Genomic DNA, 26,145 nt, shown 5'->3' on the forward strand with positions numbered 1-26,145 from the left:
CTTCGAACCCCTCACCTTCTAGTTAAGACATACCTAATATACATAACCATATAATAAGTTTATCTACTCCCTGTTGAGCGATGTTGGAAGAGAAGCTGCTTATTTTCCTATTTGCTCTAAAGAGTAAGGATAATTCACACGCGATCACTGGTCAGCTTGTGTTTCTCCTTCAATTGACATTGTTTTGCTCCTCAAAGATGACTCCTATGAAATATTTTGGCCAACTCTTGCTTTTCTTTCAATGAACTCTAGATGTTATCTCTTTACCCGGGCAGGACACCGTGAAGCACTGCTGGGTTTCATGTTCCTCCCCTCTGCATTGCCTTAGTACGTCAGTCGATGGGTTGGTGCAAGTGCGCCTCCTGCTCTGCATCCCTGTCCCACATGAGTGGCTGCATTCACTCCACGACCCCCATGGACTCCAGAAGCCACAGTCCTTCTCATCAGAAGCTACCCAACCTGAGGCTTCATCCCCATCGTCACAGTCAGTGATGCCGTTGCACACCTTAGTAGAGTGGGGAAACAATTGAGGAGTAGAACAAATAGACAAGATGATCAATCAGGTGACCCAGGTAATATAGGAAATAAAAATGTTGTAGTAGAACTTCTAGAATCCTTCCCCTCTACCTGCTTAAATAACAAGCATCGGCCATCTGAACAGGAGTACTCTGAGCAGGCTGGTACTGTCTGGTTCTTAGGTCCAGTTGGAGAAATTGTTACTGGGCTTCTTTCTACAAGGGAAATAATATTTAATGATGTGCCTTAACTCAGCAGTGTATGTACGTTACCGTAGGCTTTATGCCCCAACTTACCACAAGACACCTCATCCTCTCCCTGAGGACAGTCTGGGGCCCCATCACACAAGAGCGAGATGTTCACACACATTCTGTTTATACAAATAAAGTGCCCAGGACATGGGGGAATTTGGGTGGAACCTGCAGAAACCATAATAACAGTTAGATAGATCTCCATGAAGTGTATCCAAGAGGCTTTATGTCATACAAATATCCCTGGATAAGAATGGCAAGCTGGACACCTTGACTAGGATGTGGTCTTCCAAGACACACCTAAGCCTGCCCAGGGGCTACATTTGGGTATGTATAATAATGGCTCATAGATCTGGAGTGGAATCAATGGATCTAAGAAGTACAATGTATCTAGCAGTAGCATAGAAGTTCCAGGACAATTCTCACATGGCCTTATAGAAGAATATGACCCATAAGTTTAACATTTTTATCATTGTACTAGAGAGTGTTCTTCTGTAACGTTCTCAAGTGAAGCTGGGGGCATCTCTAACTAGAATTAGGATCACCAGACTTCAAATAGTAGAAGATCTACTTTAGGGTTCTCTATATAACAGTGTAGTCTCACTTACCACAGTTGTCTGTACTCTCATCTGACTGGTCCCGGCAGTGGGGGATCCCGTCACACAATTGTCCATATCCTACACACTCCCCACTCAGGGTGCACTTGAACTGATCCAATCCACAGGTACGGTTACAGTTCTGCTCATCACTTCCATCTCTGCAATCCACCTCATTATCGCACAACCACCCCCTGGGGCGACACTCACCGCTCCCACACTGGAACTCGTAACGTCCACAGGGGTGACCTGAGGGACAAAGAGAAGACTGAGTGGGTCCTACACATGAGCATGTACAACTATCTTTGTAGAGTATGTTTGTCTCTATGGGTTCTCTCCAGGTACTTCAGTTTCCTCACACAGTTCAAATACAGGCAGGTTAGTTGGATTCAGATGGAACTGAGGAGGAGAAGTCTGGAGAAACAGTAGTTGAAACTTCACGTAAAGCATTTGGCCATCTAAGCAAAGGTTTCCTGAGTTGGAACCATATCTTTGGTTCAGTCCTTACCAGTGGGGCCTGTGGCCTCTGTGGAGTCACTACCAACTGAACCACCAGGTTGAGGCACAGCCGTCGCACACTGAGCTTGAAGCTCATCTGAACCATCACCGCAGTCAGGTTCCCCATCACACAGCTTGTCTCTCCCAATACACAAGCCATCTCCACATGCCCAGCGGCCTTCAGAACAGGTTCCTGCCCCTAGGAATAAATAATCATCTGCTGATCTTTGCGTGTCTTCTATAAGATTATTTTTATTGCTTCCTTGGTCTTTAAAGTTCAAGTCCAATGTGCTTAGTACGGGATAAGCTCACTGGCCTTAGGCACCAGCTGCTTCTTAAATGGCATGAAGAAGGATGGATAGGAGAGAAGTCCAACTGTAGCCTCACAGTCAGCCCCCGTGGCAGAGCCTTTTAACTGTATAGCCAAAGACCCAGTAGGCCCTGATTCCGATGTTACCTGTGCAGAGCAGCTCGTCGGTTCCTCGGGGGCAGTCCTTTTCCCCATCACACAGTTTCTCCCTGGGTATGCAGAGCCCATCGGGACACTGGAACTCGCCAACATCGCAGTAGCATCCTCTCTCATCACTGAAATCCCCACAGTCGTCATGCCCATCGCAGTGGTGTATGTAGGGCACACACCTACCCCTGGAGCAGCGAAAGTGGGTAGAACTGCACTCGGAGGAACAGTCTGGGTAAGAAAAGAACAGTGTAGGCAACAAAGGTGGCCACTGGGTAGCCTCACTCACATTATGACCATTCACCCTTATTATGGCCTCCAACCCCTCACATGTGGCCTTTGCTATCAACCTTTTATGATACCTCCTATTCCCACATGTCTTGGGTTGACCTACCCTACTCTTTTGCCCAAGTGTATCACCCCTACCCTACACTGAGTTGTCGTAGTAAGACCTTTGCTGCACTCAGTTGTCTTAGTATGGAATCTCCAACATTTGCTTCACTCATCTCACTCATCTCACATTCACCTTCCTTAGATTCCATTGAGACTGATCCATTAATCAACTCACTTGATTCATCAGAGTCATCTCCAAAGCCACAGTCCAGTTCCCCGTCACAAACATGAGCTATGGGAATGCAGCGCCCATTGGAGCAGCGGAACTCATTGCTACCACAGGATGGTGCCGGACAACTCCACTCATCTGAGTGGTCCACACAATCTGCTTTGCCATCACATCGATGGGCAAGGGGCACACACTGACCATTGGCACAGCGGTGTTCATGGGGGGCACAGGTCAGTAGGCAGATCTCATCTGATCCATCTCCACAGTCATCCTCATTGTCACAGACCCAGGCGTTGGGCACACAGCGCTCACTCAGGTGGCAGGCAAACTCATTGTCGGCACAGTGAGAGGGGGAGGAGCAGGGTTCTGTTGGGCACTGCCATTTGCCCGCTTCACAGGTGCTTTGGGAAGAGAAGAGTTAGTGAAGGGGATGAGACATTCTTTGTGTTCCTATGCAAGGCAATAAAGTATTCTCATGATTTTAATGTTATCACTGAGCCCCTTCAATGTGTGTTTAACAGGTCACTCTTGTCCATACCCATATGTTTCTCCTTCAGAAACTGCAGAAGATTATCCTTCTGACATGTAACTGAATAGGGAAGGGGCAATAGTCAAGGGCCAGGGTCTTGGGCTCCTGCACCAATTGCAGCTGATAGTCAGTGTGTCGCATCTTATGTGTTAGTCTCAAGGAGGTCAACCCAACAAGCTACATGGAGCAACAGACTCTTGGGACTTGGGTATTTTACTATGCAAAATGTCACGGTGGGGCAGCCATGTTTAGGCTTTCAGTCTAGTCCGCAGAGAATATGAAGTTACTATGGCAGAAAGACCCAGGTTGAGACCCTCCACAGATGGGATGGTTTAGCTGAAGGCTTTGGCCTTGTCAGGAACCAGATACACTTATCAGTTATCAACTAATTTTAACCAGCACAAGTAAGGAATATTTGTACATTAAAACGAAGGAAAATCTGGGAGAAACCCATTGATTTGAGACATAATTTGAGTTCCCTTTTCTCTGTGGCCACAGGGCAATTCATAAGTATGTCTGGGGCAGTTCCTGCCATGAGTGCATTTGCCACATACCAGTTCTTGCAGCCATGCTTGATTGCAGCTCCAGTTGGGAACGGCATGCCACCCCAGTAGCACGGGCAATCAGACGGATCCAGACAGCGCCCCTCTAGGGGTAGGGAAGAATCACACAGTCATTTGTAGACAGACAACTATTTACAATCACATTACTGAGGTCACACCAATATAAGCACAAAGACTTGGTCATGAAACACAATGATCCATTGGCTGGTGAGGGGCACAAACATGGGGGAAATGATACAATATTGCTCACAAGGCACCGTATTGTACTGTAGGAAAGACCTGGAGCCACCACATTGCATCTTACCATGTAGGACCTTCCCAGCCGGGCAGAAACACCCCTCCACGCAGGACAAGGAGTTGCAGTGGGGATCAGGGGCCAGTCCCAAGTTCTTGCAGGTCTGAGGGCAGGCAGGTCCGCAGGCTTCATACACCATTCCGTTATCGCATTGCATGGCTGGGGAGAGGGGCAGAGAACCTTGCTAAATACAGGACTATACCTCCGACACTCAAGGAATATCAACTATGGACTGTTATTCTTCCTACTTGGCACCATTTCTGGACATTCTACAGACCTGGGCACAGGGAATGAAGGGAATCTTCGAGAGATATAGACAAACAGTAGGTCTACGTTTCAAATCTCATATATTTAGCTATGAACGTATTAACTTACCTGTCTCCAGGGTATCATATTCATATACAACTATAGGGGCATCTGAAGACATCTACTACCCATACAAGCTGGGTAAATTCTTACTCTCTGCTTCATCCCTTGGCCTAGGGCAGATGGGGCCAAAACTTAAAAGGCAGATGGGGCCAACACTTACGGCACAAGTCTTGCGTCCTCCATCGGATGTACACACCGCGCTGGTTGCACTGCTCCGCGTAGGTGGCGATGGCGGTACAGAGACACTCGCAGTCACCTCCTGAGTCACATCTACAGGGAGAAAGTATCTGGTTGTCAGCTCAGAAGATTTTTGTGAACATTATTTGTATTTGTTGCTAAACTGCCTTGGTGCTGATGTTGAAGGGGCTCAGTGATATGTAGAACTGGGATAGGGGGTTGCAAGTGAGTATAAGAACTAGAGAGGAAGCTTTTGTGTAACTGTTCTATTGATTGAGAGATACAGATCATTGGAAGAGATGGTTTGGTGCTGGGATTGCTGATAGGGAAGGAATAGGCCGATGTACTTACCCACAGGTGTCATAGACGCACCAGTCATAGTACTGCTGGCAAGGGACCTCTTGGTGACAGGCTGCAAATAGAGACTGAAGGAGCACCCCACACTTCTTTCTGGCCCAGGTCACACGGTGGCTGTTCTCCTGCAATGGAATGGCTTTTGGTATTATCAATATTGGTCATGAAGTGATTATTCACCTGGCACTGAGCTTGAATTGACCAAGAGGGACTGGCCTGAAGCACCTCAGATACCTGCAGCCTTCTGTTTAACTGTGTCTTGGGTTGACTAACAAGGACCGTTACATCAAAGCCAAGAATCACCTCTATGGTTTGATATCTACCTTCACTCTTAGGGGGCAGTTTATCAATGTTTGAATTGTTTTTGAGCTAAACCCAATTATGGTTCAAGAACTTAAATGTCTGACATTTATGAAGGGCAAAAACCCGCAAAACTTGAATGTAAATGGCATCTCAAAGCTTGTGAGTTTATGGAGAAGTCAACTGGAGTTGTACTAGGCAAAATCAAGCCGTATTTTCAATTACTTATTTCAATCTGATTTTTGAGCTTTTTCAAGTTTGTAACTTCACAAATTCGAGGTTTTTGACTTTTTCTTTTGGCACAAGTTTTCCATATTTAGTCTTAATAAGAAGTAACTTTTTTAAAACCATGACTATTCCTGAACCAACCAAGGAGCTGAAAGTAAGAGGCAAACTCAGTTTAATGCATTTTATTTGGGATTTAGAGGTCTCTGTGCATTTACCGTGCATGGATGCTCAAAGTCATCAGCATTAACCTCTGGGCACATGAGGCTCATTCTCCAGCTGTTCCCAAACAGATCTGCTGTGGGTTCTACAATCCCCTGACGACTGGTGAAGTCATTCTCTGTGTCCCCATCAAAGTTCCCACACAACCCACTAACACGACCCCGGAAAGCTGGGTCCAGCTTCACATACACACGGGTTCCTGGGGAAAAAAGAAGATAAACAGAGGATAGGAGGGGGCAAAGCCTTGCATTCCTAGGCCTGTTGTAAGAAACAATATTTGGGTCCATAGGTGAGGAAAGCCTAGTGAGTGCCAATGGGTGCACTGGGGATGGCTTATGCATTTATGTTTACTCTACAATCTCTTAAATCTCAATAAAAATAAGGGATTGGTGACTTGGGCAGTGCATCTCTTCATCTAATTGGGCAAAGTTCAAGAAAGGATTCCTACCTCCATCCCACAGTACAGTCAGTCCCATCTGGGAGATGAACATGGTGAACAGACCGGCCCGTTCCAGAGTAATCCCATTCCCACTGTAGATTTTGGGAGGTCTCACAGAGATTCCATTTATTGTCACTTCTTTGCCTGGAGAGAGAGATAATTAGAGATCAGATTTAATTGCTTGACCCATCAATATTAGGCCATATCTATTCTGAAGTCCCACTTGCCTCTCAGCATATGGACGATCATGTTACCAATCATCACCACCACAGACTTGGTGCAGGTGATTCCACTGGTACCGCAGGGGACGTTCTCGGCTGTGACAGTGAAGAGGCCACCATTCTCCCGTGCCAACACATACTGGCAGTCCCCCAGGAAGGTGAATGAACGTCCATCAAAGGTGACATAGTGAGGGTCCCCGGTAGCTGTGCAGACTCCACTACATTGGAGGTCAGTGCATGACCAGTGCCTGTTCTTGCACACACTATGGACAGAGGAGCATTAATAATGTCAGTTGGAGGTATGTTGGTAGTTACTTCTGTAGATCACTTGGATTATATCATCAGGTCACATAAGGTGTATAGATAAGTTACATAAGGTTTTATTAGCAGGTTGCATGTCAATAGGTCTTATGGTGACCATACCAGGTATTGCAGTCTTTCACAATGGTGTCATTGGGGTGGTAGAGCTTTCCATGGTGATGGCAGGGGCAGTCTTCTGGAAGAACACAACTATCCTTCTGGAGAGGAATAAAGAAGAAATTCTCAACTTTTTTTAAACTCAACAAAAAAGCAAAGAAGGTTCTTTTTGATATGTCCCACACACCTGCCCGAGGGCAAATGTTAATAGATGGGGAACCCATACTTACCAAAAGTGCAGTTCCCTCTGGGCACACACATCCATCCAGGGTGTCTGAACATGTCCCATTCCTCTCCAGGCTATCACAGGTGAGCAGACAGGACCCAGGAGAATAGACCATGTTCCCAGGGCAGTAGGCTGCTTCAGGGCAACTTGAGCCAGTGCAGTTCCACACACCATTCTCACAAACACTGGAAAGATACACAAGAAGGAGGTGATGAAGTGGAACTTGTGGCCATTTTATAGTAGTTATATTATTCAATTGCCCCCGGCCAGATCCGATGAACATTTTTTGTCCAGTTAGCCATGCTATCACTACTCTCATGTCTGATACAATGCAACCTTCTGTGGGGTAAACACAGGATATTTAGGGGGTGGTAGAGGCATTCATGATCTTTCCATAATGTCTACTATACATTAATACTTTTATACTCAGCAGATGGAGAGTACTAGAAAGATATTATGACCCCTGTTTATCAACCATCATAACAGGAACATTTTCTCGTCTGCTCATGTCATTGGTTTTCATGGAAGTTGGAAATTTGAACATTAGACATCACAACTGACTGTCTTAGAGTTGCCCAATTAGCAGTCCGCCAACTCCAGTTTTGGTTGTTCTTCTGCAAAAACTACATGGCCAAATGTTGAAGGTATTGATATATAGAGATGCTGAGTCTGAGCTCGGCTATGAAAGCCTACAATGGACTGGGCTGTTGTGTTGCTTTGAAATGAGTATATTGAAAGATATCCACCCTTACATTGCTATAGTTTTGGGAAGATTTGGATACCTGAAATAGTCCACTCCGCATACATACCAATGTTCATCTGGCTCTGGAGAAGTTCTGTGGTAGAAATATTCAATGAAATCAACCTATCCTGTGGTGTAGGAGAAACAGGTCATAGGGTGATTTCATCAGACATCTCCTACCACAAAGTCCAGAGATGATGGAGGAGTCTGTGAGCCAGTAGTTTAGGAACAATGTTTGATCAGTCTAGTACCAGATCCACCAGGATCAGAGATCAAAACCAAATCAGTCTGATCTAAGTTGATGCACCTACAGTGTCATCTACTCATGAAGAAAGGAGTTGTAAGGGCTTGGCTATATTCAAAGGACCTGCAGACAGATGCACCATTTTTCAGTTATGCACAATATATTGATGAGAACCTACCAACTCTTGCAGTTCTGCTGGATTTTGCTGCCAGGCTGATGGGTCTCAGCACCGTGATGGCACTGGCACATGTTGGGTGGCACACACTGTCCGCTTTCATCTAGAACCAACCCTTCCGGGCAATTGCATCCAGCCACACAACCTTCCAGCTCCTGGCATGACCCAGTCCCTGCCATTCGGAGGTCGGCGCATGTCTTCCTGCAGGGGGGAGTGCACTCCATGTACATCTGCCCCCCCGTGCACTGAACCGCTACAGAAGAGGAGACATTGGCATTGAAAAGGGTATTTCATTCCAAGTAATATAGATAGAGTACTCATGTTCTTTGGGTTGGATTCATTCAACTTGAGGAAGGGATAAGAACGGTGGAGCAACTTTTTATCAGAAACCTCATAGCAAAATTTGTAGCTATTTCCACTTCACCCATGGTGGAGAACATTCTAGTTGAATGAGCCAGAGTGAGATGATAAGTCGATATCTGACTTACGACAGAACGTCTGGTTCCTCCAGGACATGATGGCTCCTTCCTGGGCGCATTGCCTAGCATAGGCAGATACAGCGCTGCACAGGCAGTTCTTATTGGGGGCACAGCCACACACATCGTACAGACAGAGTTGGTGGAATGGCTCCCATTCAACCAAATCATGGCAAGCCTAGTGGAAAGGCACAGGAAGACAAAAAGACCAAGGTCAAACTTTCTAGATATGATATGTAAATCTATGTTCTTCTTTGGACCTATAGACATTTCTGAATTGACAACGTATGAATGTTTAAAGTAGGAATGGAACGTTCAACTTGCACATCTTCTAGTGATACCTGGAACACAGGACTGAGAATGACTGCACAGGCCTCCTCAGCAAACTCCCTTCTCTGTGCGTATGTCCCACACGGGTCAAATGTAAAAGGTCCCACATCTGGGCACTCAGCAGACACTTTGAACTTGTTGGCAAAGGAGAAGCTGCTGGTCTCAATATCCCCCTCAGGGGTGGTGAAGTCATCGTTTTGGTTCCAGTTGAACGTTCCACATAATCCTCTCACCTGGAAGAGACATTAGGAAGTGTGGATCAACCAGTCCTGTTGGCACTAGCATCAGACGCCTTCCTCATTAAATAAATACAATTAATTTTGCAGATTACCTTGTTGGAGAATACTGGCTGCAGGGTGATGTGGGCTGCAGGAAACTCCAAGCTCCACAAAACGTAAGCTCCAAACGTCTGAAGGAGAAGGAAGGAGGAGGAGACCCACCTTACAGACAGGTCGGGGCTGAGGAAGGGAAGGGTCACTTCTCGCCCATTTACTGTGTAATCACCTGTAAAACAAAGGAGGTCATGCATTGTTTAGATTATAACTTTTGCTTATCTGCAATGTTCTCAGTCACCAGGTTCCATATAATCCTATGAGCAGTTGAGCCTGGCAGTTGTAAGGTGCCACCATGATGTAACACAAAGTACCTTTGGTGCTGAGTCTTATGGAGGTCTTGTGGGCAGTCACAGTAATGGCTCGCAGGCAGCTGACTGACCCTTTGCTGCCACAAGCCACATTCTCAGCAGTGATGAGGAGCTTCCCATCCACATAGTCCTAGTGAGGGCACAGAAAGGGCAATCAGGAGGCACAGGTATATTGTACAGGCAAAAGGGTGAGTAGGGTGAGTAGAAAGGAACTTTTTTAAAAATTCTTGTTTGTAAAACGAGTATATCCTTTATTTCTGTTACGTTTAGTGGGCAGGATTTTCAAACAGGTCAACATATTATTAAATGGGGTTCCCCATAAGTGAAACACATTGAATCAAGTATACAGGGAGTTAGAATTATAAGGGTAAAACATCAGGATATACCTGCACCAAGATGTAGTCACACGTTCCATGGAAAGAATATCTCTTGCGGTCAAAGGTCACATAGTGAGGGTCTCCCACCACCGAGCACTGAGCCGCACATTTATCCTGGGTGCAATGCCAGCGGCCACCCCGGCACACACTGAAATGAAAGGTAAAATAACACGACTGTTGTTGCTCTGGGGCTTCACTTTATGGTTCCTCTTCTTCATGGGTTCTAGAGATGTTCTTAGATATGTAGAAGTGTATTGGGGCCATCAACGCCTAGTTTGATTCCCAAGTCAAGACTGGGCCATGTTGGGTCCTGCCTTAGACTGGAACTAGGCAACAAAATGGCACATAATGGCTGAGACCATGATTGTAATGGTGATACAGGATGGTAGGGACTTCACCGGACTAACAATAACATTTATAATGTTACATTGGTCACCCAAGGTCTTGGGAGTGTGGCTGTATTGTCCAATAATGAGAAAATAGTGAGTGCAACAGAGCACAGGACTAAGACCATATTGTCATGGGACAAGTGTTTCCATTAACAATACTCTTAGTACGTCACTGTTTAATCTGAAATACCACTACCGTGCCATCTTCAGAGAGAACATCAAAGTCTTTGAGTTGTTTTTCCATCAAGAGCTGAAGGTTCACATGATGGACAGTCCAACTTTATATAAATTATGATCCCCCCTTCCCCAAGTGTATTTTGTCCCAGGCCTTACAACCACTTAAGACAGACCTGTTGAGCAGAGAACCTTCTTACCATTGGTTACACCTCTGCTTGATGGTGTCTCCTGGAGAGTATCTCTGCCGGCGATGAAAACATGGACACTCTTCCTCTTTCACACATACCCCTTGCTCAAGGTACAGCCCCGCTGGGCACTCACAGCCACTCACACACTCGTCCCGACACTGTCCATCTTCATAGCTCCCAACAGCTGCACAACTGGCCGGACAGGATGACATGCAGTCCGAGTACTCTTTTCCATTTGGGCATTTCTTCTCTATAAGGACCAAGGGCCATGATTAGCAGTGATAATAGTGACTATATATGATACTGGGACAGTTTGTCTTTCAAGCAATAGAAAGAACTAAGAATCAGAGCTGGGTACTCCCTCACCATGGGGAAGAGAACAGCCCAAGAGCAGGAAGTACAGAGTTCTGTACCTGGTTAAATACTGGAAGGGGGATTCAGTTAATCAAAGGGGGTTCCTGTCAGAACCAGGGAAAGAGAGAGAGCCCAGGAGAAGGAAATACAAAGACTCAGAACTCAGAATCAAATTGTTAAATGGGTTTCCAGGGTCCTCCAGGTCCAACTTTTACATTTAGATGCAGATAATGCTAAATGTTGAAGCTGTTATATAGGGGGGAGACAGGGTTAATGGAAGTTTCTCCTTGGTTGGGGTCCTCTGGGAGATCAGTACAACCCTGAGGTTCTGTACCTACTTAAGTACTGGGGGAGATTGGATTAATTTTGGTGTGGGATCCAAATGTGGGTATTTGATATGGATCCCGTTTTATGGGCTTACCCTTTACTTTGCTAATACCCCTGGCACAAGTGCAAGAGCACTAGGGGTGTAACAAGTGATTTGTGACTGTTAGTTCTAAATGGTCATTTACCACAAAATCCAGCTCTGCGCCAGTCTATGATGATCTTCTGCTGGGCACATTCCCTGGCATAGCTGGTGAACGTCTCACACACAGCGCCAGCCCTGTCACTGGCACCCCCAGAGTGCTGGCAGTAGGTGTACATACAGGTCTCATAGTATCCACTGGGGTCCACCTGGGAAGAGAAAAGGCAGAGAAAGCAGATAGTGGGTTTAGCCAGGTGAGCCCTTGGGGTGGCACAGCGTGAAGATGGCATGAAATGGTAAATTAGCATGGAGAAACTATGAGTGAAGAAGCATGGAAGGGCATTACCTTGGTGTAACACTGGGTGAAGATGGCATGAAATGGTAAATTAGCATGGAGAAACTATGAGTGAAGAAGTATGGAAGGGCATTACCTTGGTGTAACACTGGGTGAAGATGGCATGAAATGGTAAATTAGCATGGAGAAACTATGAGTGAAGAAGTATGGAAGGGCATTACCTTGGTGTAACACTGGGTGAAGATGGCATGGAAGGGCAAATTAGCATGGGGTGGCTACGAGTGAAGAAGCATGGAAGGGCATTACCTTGGTGTAACACTGTGTGAAGATGGCATGGAAGGGCAAATTAGCATGGGGTGGCTACGAGTGAAGAAGCATGGAAGGGCATTACCTTGGTGTAACACTGTGTGAAGATGGCATGGAAGGGCAAATTAGCATGGGGTGGCTACGAGTGAAGAAGCATGGAAGGGCATTACCTTGGGATGGCACTGGGTGAAGGGGGAACTGAGGAGCTTCCTACAGATGGTTTCAGCTTCTCCTCTGATGGCTTCACGTCCAGGAACATCACAGCTGTGTCCGGTCTCCGCTGCATCCTCACAAGTTCCCTACGCAAGGACAAGCACCATGTGTATCACTAAGAGGCTCTCAAAGATCAGCCTAAGTCTAACTGTGCACCGGGGGTGGTATTGGGCCACTTGACCTCACTGAATTTGCATTACCAGTAATTAGAATGTAAGCTCTGTGGTGCAGGTACCAACACAATGTACTGCAGAACTTAAGTCATGGAACTTTTTATGATTATTCTTCTTTACCGAACTCATGGTACAAGTGCAAGGTATGAATGTGTCACTGAAATAACTGAGCTGCTTTCGATTTACTATAATCTGTAGCAGCAATTGTACAGTTCAACGAACCCCATCACTACGGCTTCATTGTTATCAAAGGGCACCATTTTCTGCCTAATTTTTCATGAAATATAAACCCTTGAAACAAACTGATGTAAAATTGCTCAAAACAACTCTCCAATTTCTTGCTCGTTTCAGCACTGATATAATGAATTTGAGAGAAGATTGCCCCCTGCTGGTCATTGGCAAGAGAAGAGTCACCCAGTGTTTCTATGGTCACTTCTAAGGAGAACAACATCCACAAGACTTTTCCAGTTCTCTTCCAACTGTAGGCAGTTAGTGAAATGAGCAATAGGTGGCGCTGTTGTTTTAGAGTTAAGATATTGGCAGACAGAAAAAAATGAATGTAAATGGCAAAAGTGTTTAGAAGAGCATTTTTTCTACAATTTGAGGGTTTATGTTTCCTTTAAAAACAATAGAATGCAATATGATATTTGGGATAGTGAAACTGAAATTGGCAGAAGGAATTGGTTCTCACCTGAGTGTTGGAATCTTGAATTCTCCAAGAATTTGCAAACCCAGCGGCGTGGGGAGAGACGTTTCCACCGACTTCGGTAAAGTCATCTGGAATCAGAAGGGAAGTGGATCAGTCATGGAGATTTAGTCTTTGGTAAAGGCTCTCTCATTGGTTGGTGGGGACTGAGAGATTTGGGACTTGGTGGTGTTGGAGTCAGATGGTTGACTTGAATCAAAGAAGAATCCATTGACTGGAGTTCAGGAATTCATTTACCCCTTGGTGGCTAAATTGTTGTCTGCCTTCTCCTTGACCAAAAATAATACAAATCGGGTTCACAAAATGTGATCTGTACCAGTTGGATCAGAAGCAAATATCTTGAGGATCAATTGAATCAGAAGCAAATACCTTGAGGGTCAATTGAATCAGAACCAAATACCTTGAGGATCAATTGAATCAGAACCAATTACCTTGAGGATCAATTGAATCAGAACCAAATACCTTGAGGATCAATTGAATCAGAACCAATTACCTTGAGGATCAATTGAATCAAAACCAAATACCTTGAGGATCAATTGAATCAGAAGCAAATACCTTGAGGATCTTCATTGTAGACACCGCAAAGTCCCCTTGTTCGGCCTCTTTGGTCTAATGTCACAGTCACATAGACGTTGTTTCTTCCATCGAACTTCACTCGCACCCCCAGGCCGCTCTCTATGAAGAGAAAGTCCCCGAGCCAGAGGATGTTGATCCCTGAGGAAGAAGGTGGGTGGGGAATGGCATTGAGAGAGGACATATATATGGTAGGGCATGGCAAGGAATGGGCTGAGGTATTGTACTGACAGATAGGGCCACCTACCAGCAGAAGACATGACTAACATATGGTAACCACGTATGGGCAGATCTGGCAGCTGAAATATGGGAGCTGTTATCTGTATGACCATGTCCATGGAGGTCAATCATATCAATCTCCCATTGAGTAAATTCAATCTTTCTCCATTCCTAGTAGCAGAATAGGTGCAGAGATCCAGCAACTCTTAATTCACACCCTTTGGCTGCTCTCTTCCCCATGGACAGGAAGTAGGGCAGGGATTTATCTGGGCTGACACACGTTAGGTCACTAGAGGGAGCTCTTGCTCCATCAAACTTTTTAATGTGGTCCAAATCAAAGACCAACAGAAAGACCAGACCTACAAACAGAAGGGAGGAACACAGCAGGCGAAACAACATAGTCATTCCATATGTTGCTTGAACATCAGAAAAACTTAGGAGAATTTTCAACAAACATCGCATTCCTGTGTTTTTCAAACCCAGCAACACCCTGAGACAGAAGCTGGTGCACCCGAAAGACCCAACACCCAAGCACATGAAAAGTAATGTGGTCTATGCTGTCCAGTGTAGTGAAGAGTGCTCAGACTTATACATTGGGGAGACAAAACAACCTCTCTGTAAGAGAATGGCCCAACATAGGCGGGCAAACTCCTCAGGACAAGACTCAGCGGTCTATCTACATCTCAAAGAAAAAGGTCACTCTTTTGAGGACAGTAACGTGCATATTTTGGACCGAGAGGACAGATGGTTTGAAAGAGGTGTGAAAGAGCCTGGAAAAACCATCCCTGAACAGAGGAGGGGGCCTGAGACACCGCTTGTCACCAACATACAATGGCGCGTTGACATCCTTACCCCGGCAGTTTCACAACAGTTCACACTTCCAGTCATGTACTTTGAAGGATTAACACCTTCATCAATGAGAATCTTGGTACCATTGTGATTGGATCATACCTTCCTACACCTGTCAGTTTCAGCTAACACCTAACTGAACAAGTTCAATGGAACCATTGTGATTGGATGTCTGTGACTCTACTACCATCAAGGGTTTAAATACCGGGGAATTCCCTACCAGTCATTTGAACTGAAGAAGCCACTCGGATGAGTGGTGAAACGTTTTCAAGAAAAACTCAGAAAAGTCCAGTTGTTTTAGACTTAATTCTACTAGATACTGTATATCATGGCCTGGATGAATGAGAATCTTCATAGACAATGTGGTCTTTCTCTTGCCATATAGAGATTAATATTAATATATAACCAGTTGTGCCCAAGCCCCACCCTCTGCCAGACCATGGGGAGGAGAGAAGCTTTTTTTTTTTTTAGAATGTTGTCTCTCTATATCCTTTTATTTCCTAATAATATTAACATTTATGTTCTCTTGTGTGATTGGCCATGAATTCAATAATAAAATGCACTTTGCCCAATCTGTGCGTAGACAAAAAAGCAGCTCCTCATACATGGAGGATCCAACACATCATCATTAGGTAGATAAGACATTATTAAGATATAATTCCACCATATAAACCAGTTCCGGTCACATGACTGGCAGACATTTTCGTGGCAGTGTCCCTTTAAAGACAGATACATGGGTGTGCCAGTAGGTGGCGCTCACCATTCTGCAGATGTGGAACTCCTTCTGGTACCGTCACTCCATTCACTGAGACCTCTCGTCTCCTCACTGTGACTCTCTCCAGGCCAAGTGTCACCTCCAGAGTCTGGGAATAAAGCAGCAAACACTCTCTCTGTGACTGTCTAGCCTCCAGCACTTACAGTCTCTCTTAAAAATAAAACATGTTATCAGTATAATTACTGAGCCAAAAATGTTATCTATAAATGCAGGTTAGAGAGATGCAAAGATGGAACTTGGGGTTCTGGTTGTTTTGTTAGACATCCGGCCTTTATACATTACGTTTTGGCTCACTAACTATATTGAAAACATGTACAAAGCACTCACCCTAAATCCCCCCCTAACTGGCCTTCAGGCTGGGCCCCCTTAGCCCATAACAAGGTTACAGATATATAGAAACATTGGGGTAACAGTCACCCCGCTATAGTTCCAGGGGTACCCAGGGCACAAATAAGCACTCACCCCAAATCCCCCCCTAACTGGCCTTCAGGCTGGGCCCCCTTAGCCCATAACAAGGTTACAGATATATAGAAACATTGGGGTAACAGTCACCCTGCTATAGTTCCAGGGGTACCCAGGGCACAAATAAGCACTCACCCCAAATCCCCCCCTAACTGGCCTTCAGGCTGGGCCCCCTTAGCCCATAACAAGGTTACAGATATATAGAAACATTGGGGTAACAGTCACCCTGCTATAGTTCCAGGGGTACCCAGGGCACAAATAAGCACTCACCCCAAATCCCCCCCTAACTGGCCTTCAGGCTGGGCCCCCTTAGCCCATAACAAGGTTACAGATATATAGAAACATTGGGGTAACAGTCACCCCACTATAGTTCCAGGGGTACCCAGGGCACAAATAAGCACTCACCCCAAATCCCCCCCTAACTGGCCTTCAGGCTGGGCCCCCTTAGCCCATAACAAGGTTACAGATATATAGAAACATTGGGGTAACAGTCACCCTGCTATAGTTCCAGGGGTACCCAGGGCACAAATAAGCACTCACCCCAAATCCCCCCCTAACTGGCCTTCAGGCTGGGCCCCCTTAGCCCATAACAAGGTTACAGATATATAGAAACATTGGGGTAACAATCACCCCGCTATAGTTCCAGGGGTACCCAGGGCACAAATAAGCACTCACCCCAAATCCCCCCCTAACTGGCCTTCAGGCTGGGCCCCCTTAGCCCATAACAAGGTTACACATTGGGGTACCTTTGGACACAGGGCAGTTTGGGCAGTTACCTTGGGGCACTGGGCAGGCTGTGGGCAGAGCTCCTCAGAGATATAAACTGCCCAGGTGGAGTCCAAGGAGGAGGCCAGGGTATAAGTGCAGGTTCCATGGAAGTGAAAGTGTTTTCCATCAAAAGTGCGGAAGTGGAAACCCCCCCAGGTCACGCAGGTGCTGAACAATCTTCTTTGCTGAGGGGAGACCCCAACCAAGGCGGTGGAGAAGTACGGCCTCATCAGGTAGGGGGAGGCCGGGTCGACTGCTCAGGGGAGAAGACACAACAAGGTTCAGAGACTTATCATGGGTGCATCATATCATTGGTTTTATGATAACTAATCTTTGAGGTCTCATCACATGGGACCGATACACAGAACTTTATCAGAACTTTTATCTTCTTTCCTTGACACTCAATAAAGAAAAGGTAAAACTGTAATGTACATAGTGGGCCTTATTTTCTATAATAGGTACAATACAAATCAGCAGCCAACTGGAGAAGCTCATTGTGATCTGCTTCTTAAATGAAAGTCTGGTGAGGGGAGGGGTGAGTTTGTTTATACAGAGGCTTCTCAGAAAATATGGCTCATAGAAGTCATCCATTTGGTTGGTCCTGGCTATATTTCTTGGGATGGATGAAACTCAGTAAGTGGGCAAGCTCACCAGTGGGGGACACATAGGAACAGCTGAAACAGAAATCAGAAGTGATGTTCTTCCAGCTGTGGCCCCAGGGGTGGCTGCAACACTCCTCCATGCTCATGAGAGAGACATTTTGTGGGTGCAAAGAGTCTTGGCAGTTCCAGCTGGGGAAGCAACGACCCAGGAAGCCTTGTCCTGTGGGAATAAAGACAGTTCTATTGTCAGCAAACCCAGCCTGGGAGTATAAGGGGGACCTCTCCGACCCCCCGGGGAGTCAGTGTAGTGGAGTCATTTCCATCCAACAGTATCAATAAAGCTGTAACCAACGTACCCTCTGTGCAGTGGGCTCCACTCCAGCCCTCACAGCATGCCCTTATGGTCCTGTTGGACACAACTGCCCTCGTGTCCTGGGGTCTGGGGAAGAGAACACACAATGAAGGTTTATATCAAGTCTACAAGTTGGGAAGCATCAAGTCATGGAACCTGGGCATTCCTGCCTTCTCCATGTCCATCACGGCCAGTTTATACCTCCAAAGACAGTTGGGGATTTACCTGGAGCCAAGCCGTACACCTGATACCCCTAACTCAGTGTTCCCCAACCAGTGGCTCGGGGGGGGGGAACATGTTGCCCCCTAACACCTTGGATCGTTGAATTTCTGATAAGGAGGCAAGTTTCTTATTGGCACCCCAGGAACCTTTTCCATGCTTCTGTTGCTCCCCAACACTTTTTTCCATGTAAATGTAGCCCGCAGGTATAAAAGGTTGGGGATCCCTTCCCTAACTGGTGCCAGATATACTGTTTATTACAACTGGGAATAGAAACACACGCTCCCCTACTCTCAGTGGCTGATGATATGTTCACTCCCCAAACCCCTGACCAATCCCATATGCAAGGTGTAGGCCACTCATCTTACTAAAAGACTTACTTATAAATGAAGCACATGGAGGCAGCTCCTCTCTCCAGGTAATATCTGGCAATCCCTGCGTCCCCACCATACTCCCGGCGCATCTGCTCCTGGTCCAACTGCCAACCCTCTAGGTTGTACTGAAACACATTGGAACAGGGCACCACCTGCTCCCGCCGGGGGGAAACCACCTGTTCTTCTGTCACTTGGACCATCTGCTCACACCAGCGCCTGGAAGAGCAGAACAGAGACACTGACAGTCATACAGAGTGAGTGAAGTCATACAGAGTGAGTGATGTCATACAGAGTGAGTGAAGTCATACAGAGTGAGTGATGTCATACAGAGTGAGTGAAGTCATACAGAGTGAGTGATGTCATACAGAGTGAGTGAAGTCATACAGAGTGAATGATGTCATACAGAGTGAGTGAAGTCATACAGAGTGAGTGAAGTCATACAGAGTGAGTGATGTCATACAGAGTGAGTGAAGTCATACAGAGTGAGTCAAGTATTGAGTAAAGAAAGAACCCTACAAGTTTAGTGAGGGTAGGTAGGATGGGGGACTTCTATATTTCAAGATGAGTAAGAGGGGAGAGTTGTATAACCCAGGAAAGGTAACAATTACATAATTCAGATTAATATTGGGGAAAATTCCATAAAATTGAGGGAAGGCGCTTCCAGTTCAGAATTAGATTTTGGGGGCTTCTATTAATGAGTCAGGAGAATGAAGGGAGTAACCTGCAGCTCAGTTCTACTGAATTAGGTCCATTCTTCCATTGGGGGAGGGTTCTGTAACTCAAGGGAAGTGAGGGGAGACATCTGTAGCACAGGGTGAGCTTTGCAAGAGGTCTGGTATTTGATTTGACCACTGGGGATGTTCTATAGTTGTAGGTGCTGGGGGGGGGGGGGCGGTAGCTCCATGTGAGTGAGGGAAGTAGGTTGGAGTCCATTTTGATTAAGATAACTGTTATAAAATTCAGGAGGAACGGTGGGGGAATCACACAACTCAAGATGTCTATTGACCTAGACACGCTTTGGGAGAGTGGTCTTGTTATTAGGGTTGACTGCTGAGATAGTTCTATAACTCAAGTTGAGTAAGGGAAGAGGTCTGTAGGAATGAGCTTCAGGAGAGTTGTCTTGTTGCTTAGACTGAGTGCTAGGAGAGCTCTATAACTAAAGTCGAGTGGGGGAAGAGCTCGATAGACATAAATGAGCTTTGGTAGACTTGTCTTTGTTTGGATTGTGGGTTAGGAGAGCTCTAGAGACTTCTTCCCTCACTCACCTTGAGTTATAGACATGCATGATTTGGGGGAAATTGGTTAAATTATTGTAGAGTTTGATGGGTTGTAACAGGGTTCATTGATAGGGTTATGGGGCTCAGTAATGGGGCTCTGATAGGGCTCAGTGATGGGGCTCTGATGGGGCTCAGTGATGGGGCTCTGTGATGGGGCTCAGTGATGGGGTTGAGTGATGGGGCTCTGTGATGGGGCTCTGTGATGGGGCTCTGTGATGGGGCTCAGTAATGGGGCTCTGATGGGGCTCAGTGATGGGGCTCAGTGATGGGGCTCTGATGGGGCTCAGTGATGGGGCTCTGTGATGGGGTTGTGATGGGGCTCTGTGATGGGGCTCTGTGATGGGGCTCAGTGATGGGGCTCTGTGATGGGGTTGTGATGGGGCTCTGTGATGGGGCTCTGTGATGGGGCTCAGTGATGGGTTTGTGATGGGGCTCTGTGATGGGGCTCAGTGATGGGGTTGTGATGGTGCTCAGTGATGGGGCTCAGTGATGGGGTTGTGATGGGGCTCAGTGATGGGGCTCAGTGATGGGGTTGAGTGATGGGGCTCAGTGATGGGGCTCAGTGATGGGGCTCAGTGATGGGGCTCAGTGATGGGGTTGTGATGGGGCTCAGTGATGGGGCTCAGTGATGGGGCTCAGTGATGGGGTTGTGATGGGGCTCAGTGATGGGGTTGTGATGGGGCTCAGTGATGGGGCTCAGTGATGGGGCTCAGTGATGGGGTTGAGTGATGGGGCTCAGTGATGGGGCTCAGTGATGGGGTTGAGTGATGGGGCTCAGTGATGGGGCTCAGTGATGGGGCTCAGTGATGGGGTTGAGTGATGGGGCTCAGTGATGGGGTTGAGTGATGGGGCTCAGTGATGGGGTTGAGTGATGGGGCTCAGTGATGGGGCTCAGTGATGGGGTTGAGTGATGGGGTTGAGTGATGGGGCTCAGTGATGGGGCTCAGTGATGGGGTTGAGTGATGGGGCTCAGTGATGGGGTTGAGTGATGGGGCTCAGTGATGGGGCTCAGTGATGGGGTTCAGTGATGGGGCTCAGTGATGGGGTTGAGTGATGGGGCTCAGTGATGGGGCTCAGTGATGGGGTTGAGTGATGGGGCTCAGTGATGGGGTTGAGTGATGGGGCTCAGTGATGAAGTTATGATGGGGCTCAGTGATGGGGTTGAGTGATGGGGTTGAGTGATGGGGCTCAGTGATGGGGTTGAGTGATGAGGCTCAGTGATGGGGTTCAGTGATGAGGCTCAGTGATGGGGTTTAGTGATGAGGCTCAGTGATGAAGTTATGATGGGGCTCAATGATGGGGTTGAGTGATGGGGTTCAGTGATGGGGTTGAGTGATGGGGCTCAGTGATGGGTTGAGTGATGGGGCTCAGTGATGGGGTTCAGTGATGAGGCTCAGTGATGGGGTTTAGTGATGGTGCTCAGTGATGAAGTTATGATGGGGCTCAGTGATGGGGTTGAGTGATGGGGCTCAGTGATGGGGTTGAGTGATGGGGCTCAGTGATGGGGTTGAGTGATGGGGCTCAGTGATGGGGCTCAGTGATGGGGTTCAGTGATGGGGCTCAGTGATGGGGTTGAGTGATGGGGCTCAGTGATGGGGTTCAGTGATGGGGCTCAGTGATGAGGTTGAGTGATGGGGCTCAGTGATGAAGTTATGATGGGGCACAGTGATGGGGTTGAGTGATGGGGCTCAGTGATGGGGTTGAGTGATGGGGCTCAGTGATGGGGCTCAGTGATGGGGCTCAGTGATGAGGTTGAGTGATGGGGCTCAGTGATGAAGTTATGATGGGGCACAGTGATGGGGCTCAGTGATGGGGCTCAGTGATGGGGCTCAGTGATGGGGCTCAGTGATGGGGCTCTGTGATGGGGCTCAGTGATGGGGCTCAGTGATGAGGTTGAGTGATGGGGCTCAGTGATGAAGTTATGATGGGGCACAGTGATGGGGCTCAGTGATGGGGCTCAGTGATGGGGAGTGGCACTCAAGAGCTTCAAACGGGACTAGCCCTTAAAAATATTTATTGCGGAAAAAACATGCAACGTTTCGAGGCAAATGCTTGATAAAGGGGCAGTTTGCCTCGAAACGTTGCATGTTTTTTCCGCAATAAATATTTTTAAGGGCTAGTCCCGTTTGAAGCTCTTGAGTGCCACTGCTATTTGTTTGTGTAGAATTTGTGGAGGGGGTGCCGATCCCCCTAGGCATTGTGCACCGAGCGATTATTACTTTGGAGAGCTAAGGGTGTGCGTGTTAAGGTTGAATTTGGACGCTCAGTGATGGGGCTCAGTGATGGGGTTAAGTGATGGGGCTCAGTGATGGGGTTGTGATGGGGGTTGAGTGAGGGCAGTTGGGAATAGTGGTCTGGGTCACACTAATGGGTGAGTAACCAATGAATAACTTACCCACTGGAGATAGTGAGTCTCAACCACAGTGGAAGCAGCAGGGCCGCCCGTATCATGTTTGGGTCTCACAGTGGTACCGGCGCCTGAAATAAACACAAACAGCCGTGTACATGTTGTATGTATAACTTACTCTCATTATATTGGTCTCATAACTGGTCTGTATATAACTGGTCTGTATATAACTGGTCTGTATATAACTGGTCTGTGTATAACTGGTCTGTGTATAACTGATCTGTGTATAACTGGTCTGTGTATAACTGGTCTGTATGTAACTGGTCTGTGTATAACTGGTCTTTATATAACTAGTCTGTATATAACTGGTCTGTGTATAACTGGTCTGTGTGTAACTGGTCTGTGTATAACTGGTCTGTGTGTAACTGGTCTGTGTATAACTGATCTGTGTATAACTGGTCTGTGTATAACTGGTCTGTATGTAACTGGTCTGTGTATAACTGGTCTTTATATAACTAGTCTGTATATAACTGGTCTGTGTATAACTGGTCTGTGTATAACTGGTCTGTGTATAACTGGTCTGTGTGTAACTGGTCTGTGTATAACTGGTCTGTGTATAACTGGTCTGTGTATAACTGGTCTGTGTATAACTGGTCTGTGTATAACTGGTCTGTGTGTAACTGGTCTGTATGTAACTGGTCTGTGTATAACTGGTCTGTGTATAACTGGTCTTTATATAACTAGTCAGTATATAACTGGTCTGTGTATAACTGGTCTTTATATAACTAGTCAGTATATAACTGGTCTGTATATAACTGGTCTGTGTATAACTGGTCTGTATATAACTGGTCTGTATATAACTGGTCTGTATATAACTGGTCTGTGAATAACTGGTCTGTGTATAACTGATCTTTATATAACTAGTCTGTATATAACTGGTCTGTGTATAACTGGTCTGTATATAACTGGTCTGTATATAACTGGTCTGTGTATAACTGGTCTGTGTATATCTGGTATGTGTGTAACTGGTCTGTATGTAACTGGTCTGTGTATAACTGGTCTGTGTGTAACTGGTCTGTATGTAACTGGTCTGTGTATAACTGGTCTGTGTATAACTGGTCTGTATGTAACTGGTCTGTGTATAACTGGTCTGTGTATAACTGGTCTGTGTATAACTGGTCTGTGTATAACTGGTCTGTGTGTAACTGGTCTGTATGTAACTGGTCTGTGTATAACTGGTCTGTGTGTAACTGGTCTGTATGTAACTGGTCTGTATGTAACTGGTCTGTGTATAACTGGTCTGTGTATAACTGGTCTGTATATAACTGGTCTGTATATAACTGGTCTGTGTATAACTGGTCTGTGTATAACTGGTCTGTGTGTAACTGGTCTGTATGTAACTGGTCTGTATATAACTGGTCTGTATATAACTGGTCTGTGTATAACTGGTCTGTGTATAACTGGTCTGTGTATAACTGGTCTGTATGTAACTGGTCTGTATATAACTGGTCTGTGTATAACTGGTCTGTATATAACTTGTCTGTGTATAACTGGTCTGTGTGTAACTGGTCTGTATGTAACTGGTCTGTGTATAACTGGTCTGTGTATAACTGGTCTGTATGTAACTGGTCTGTGTGTAACTGGTCTGTGTGTAACTGGTCTGTGTGTAACTGGTCTGTGTATAACTGGTCTGTGTATAACTGGTCTGTGTATAACTGGTCTGTGTATAACTGGTCTGTGTATAACTGGTCTGTATATAACTGGTCTGTGTATAACTGGTCTGTGTATAACTGGTCTGTGTATAACTGGTCTGTATGTAACTGGTCTGTGTATAACTGGTCTGTGTATAACTGGTCTGTGTATAACTGGTCTGTATATAACTGGTCTGTGTATAACTGGTCTGTGTATAACTGGTCTGTGTATAACTGGTCTGTATGTAACTGGTCTGTGTATAACTGGTCTGTGTATAACTGGTCTGTGTATAACTGGTCTGTGTATAACTGGTCTGTATGTAACTGGTCTGTGTGTAACTGGTCTGTATGTAACTGGTCTGTGTATAAATGGTCTGTATATAACTGGTCTGTATATAACTGGTCTGTGTATAACTGGTCTGTATATAACTGGTCTGTGTATAACTGGTCTGTGTATAACTGGTCTGTGTATAACTGGTCTGTGTATAACTGGTCTGTGTATAACTGGTCTGTGTTTAACTGGTCTGTATGTAACTGGTCTGTGTATAACTGGTCTGTGTATAACTGGTCTGTATATAACTGGTCTGTATATAACTGGTCTGTGTATAACTGGTCTGTGTATAACTGGTCTGTATGTAACTGGTCTGTGTATAACTGGTCTGTGTATAACTGGTCTGTGTATAACTGGTCTGTATGTAACTGGTCTGTATGTAACTGGTCTGTGTATAACTGGTCTGTATGTAACTGGTCTGTGTATAACTGGTCTGTGTATAACTGGTCTGTGTATAACTGGTCTGTGTATAACTGGTCTGTATGTAACTGGTCTGTGTATAACTGGTCTGTGTATAACTGGTCTGTGTATAACTGGTCTGTATGTAACTGGTCTGTATGTAACTGGTCTGTGTATAACTGGTCTGTATGTAACTGGTCTGTGTATAACTGGTCTGTGTATAACTGGTCTGTGTATAACTGGTCTGTATGTAACTGGTCTGTGTATAACTGGTCTGTGTATAACTGGTCTGTGTATAACTGGTCTGTGTATAACTGGTCTGTGTATAACTGGTCTGTATGTAACTGGTCTGTGTATAACTGGTCTGTATGTAACTGGTCTGTGTATAACTGGTCTGTGTATAACTGGTCTGTGTATAACTGGTCTGTGTATAACTGGTCTGTATGTAACTGGTCTGTGTATAACTGGTCTGTGTATAACTGGTCTGTGTATAACTGGTCTGTGTATAACTGGTCTGTGTATAACTGGTCTGTGTATAACTGGTCTGTGTATAACTGGTCTGTGTATAACTGGTCTGTGTATAACTGGTCTGTGTATAACTGGTCTGTGTGTAACTGGTCTGTATGTAACTGGTCTGTGTATAACTGGTCTGTGTATAACTGGTCTGTGTATAACTGGTCTGTGTATAACTGGTCTGTATATAACTGGTCTGTGTGTAACTGGTCTGTATGTAACTGGTCTGTGTATAAATGGTCTGTATATAACTGGTCTGTATATAACTGGTCTGTGTATAACTGGTCTGTGTATAACTGGTCTGTGTATAACTGGTCTGTGTATAACTGGTCTGTGTATAACTGGTCTGTATGTAACTGGTCTGTGTATAACTGGTCTGTGTATAACTGGTCTGTGTATAACTGGTCTGTGTTTAACTGGTCTGTATGTAACTGGTCTGTGTATAACTGGTCTGTGTATAAATGGTCTGTATATAACTGGTCTGTGTATAACTGGTCTGTGTATAACTGGTCTGTATGTAACTGGTCTGTGTATAACTGGTCTGTGTATAACTGGTCTGTATGTAACTGGTCTGTGTATAACTGGTCTGTGTATAACTGGTCTGTGTATAACTGGTCTGTGTATAACTGGTCTGTATGTAACTGGTCTGTGTATAACTGGTCTGTGTGTAACTGGTCTGTATATAACTGGTCTGTGTGTAACTGGTCTGTATATAACTGGTCTGTGTATAACTGGTCTGTGTGTAACTGGTCTGTATATAACTGGTCTGTGTGTAACTGGTCTGTATATAACTGGTCTGTGTGTAACTGGTCTGTATATAACTGGTCTGTGTGTAACTGGTCTGTGTATAACTGGTCTGTGTATAACTGGTCTGTGTATAACTGGTCTGTATATAACTGGTCTGTGTATAACTGGTCTGTGTG

At 45.7% G+C, this 26,145-nt stretch overlaps 1 protein-coding gene across 1 annotated transcript in view; it reads right to left on the reverse strand.

Moving 5' to 3' along the window:
- The window catches only part of sspo (SCO-spondin), a 96,885-nt gene that overhangs the window by 63,023 nt on the left and 7,717 nt on the right, over nt 1–26,145 (reverse strand). Inside the window, exons 2-34 of the mRNA XM_031903910.1 lie at nt 22,337–22,419; nt 18,671–18,880; nt 18,076–18,158; nt 17,769–17,939; nt 17,126–17,370; nt 15,873–15,975; nt 14,027–14,185; nt 13,457–13,542; nt 12,550–12,678; nt 11,825–11,987; nt 10,968–11,208; nt 10,214–10,352; nt 9,831–9,957; nt 9,516–9,688; nt 9,196–9,417; nt 8,867–9,032; nt 8,382–8,631; nt 7,222–7,402; nt 6,998–7,092; nt 6,581–6,837; nt 6,363–6,497; nt 5,911–6,113; nt 5,165–5,292; nt 4,797–4,906; nt 4,277–4,426; nt 3,964–4,057; nt 2,887–3,281; nt 2,319–2,549; nt 1,872–2,060; nt 1,376–1,612; nt 813–935; nt 628–731; nt 268–505 (exon numbers count right to left, since the gene is read on the reverse strand). Coding sequence (XP_031759770.1) covers nt 268–505; nt 628–731; nt 813–935; nt 1,376–1,612; nt 1,872–2,060; nt 2,319–2,549; nt 2,887–3,281; nt 3,964–4,057; nt 4,277–4,426; nt 4,797–4,906; nt 5,165–5,292; nt 5,911–6,113; nt 6,363–6,497; nt 6,581–6,837; nt 6,998–7,092; nt 7,222–7,402; nt 8,382–8,631; nt 8,867–9,032; nt 9,196–9,417; nt 9,516–9,688; nt 9,831–9,957; nt 10,214–10,352; nt 10,968–11,208; nt 11,825–11,987; nt 12,550–12,678; nt 13,457–13,542; nt 14,027–14,185; nt 15,873–15,975; nt 17,126–17,370; nt 17,769–17,939; nt 18,076–18,158; nt 18,671–18,880; nt 22,337–22,392 — 5,593 coding nt within the window. The 5' untranslated portion in view covers nt 22,393–22,419. The remainder of the gene's footprint in view (nt 1–267; nt 506–627; nt 732–812; nt 936–1,375; nt 1,613–1,871; nt 2,061–2,318; nt 2,550–2,886; nt 3,282–3,963; nt 4,058–4,276; nt 4,427–4,796; nt 4,907–5,164; nt 5,293–5,910; nt 6,114–6,362; nt 6,498–6,580; nt 6,838–6,997; nt 7,093–7,221; nt 7,403–8,381; nt 8,632–8,866; nt 9,033–9,195; nt 9,418–9,515; nt 9,689–9,830; nt 9,958–10,213; nt 10,353–10,967; nt 11,209–11,824; nt 11,988–12,549; nt 12,679–13,456; nt 13,543–14,026; nt 14,186–15,872; nt 15,976–17,125; nt 17,371–17,768; nt 17,940–18,075; nt 18,159–18,670; nt 18,881–22,336; nt 22,420–26,145) is intronic.

Source organism: Xenopus tropicalis, chromosome 6 (genome assembly GCF_000004195.4).
Source record: "Xenopus tropicalis strain Nigerian chromosome 6, UCB_Xtro_10.0, whole genome shotgun sequence".
NCBI lineage: Eukaryota > Metazoa > Chordata > Amphibia > Anura > Pipidae > Xenopus > Xenopus tropicalis.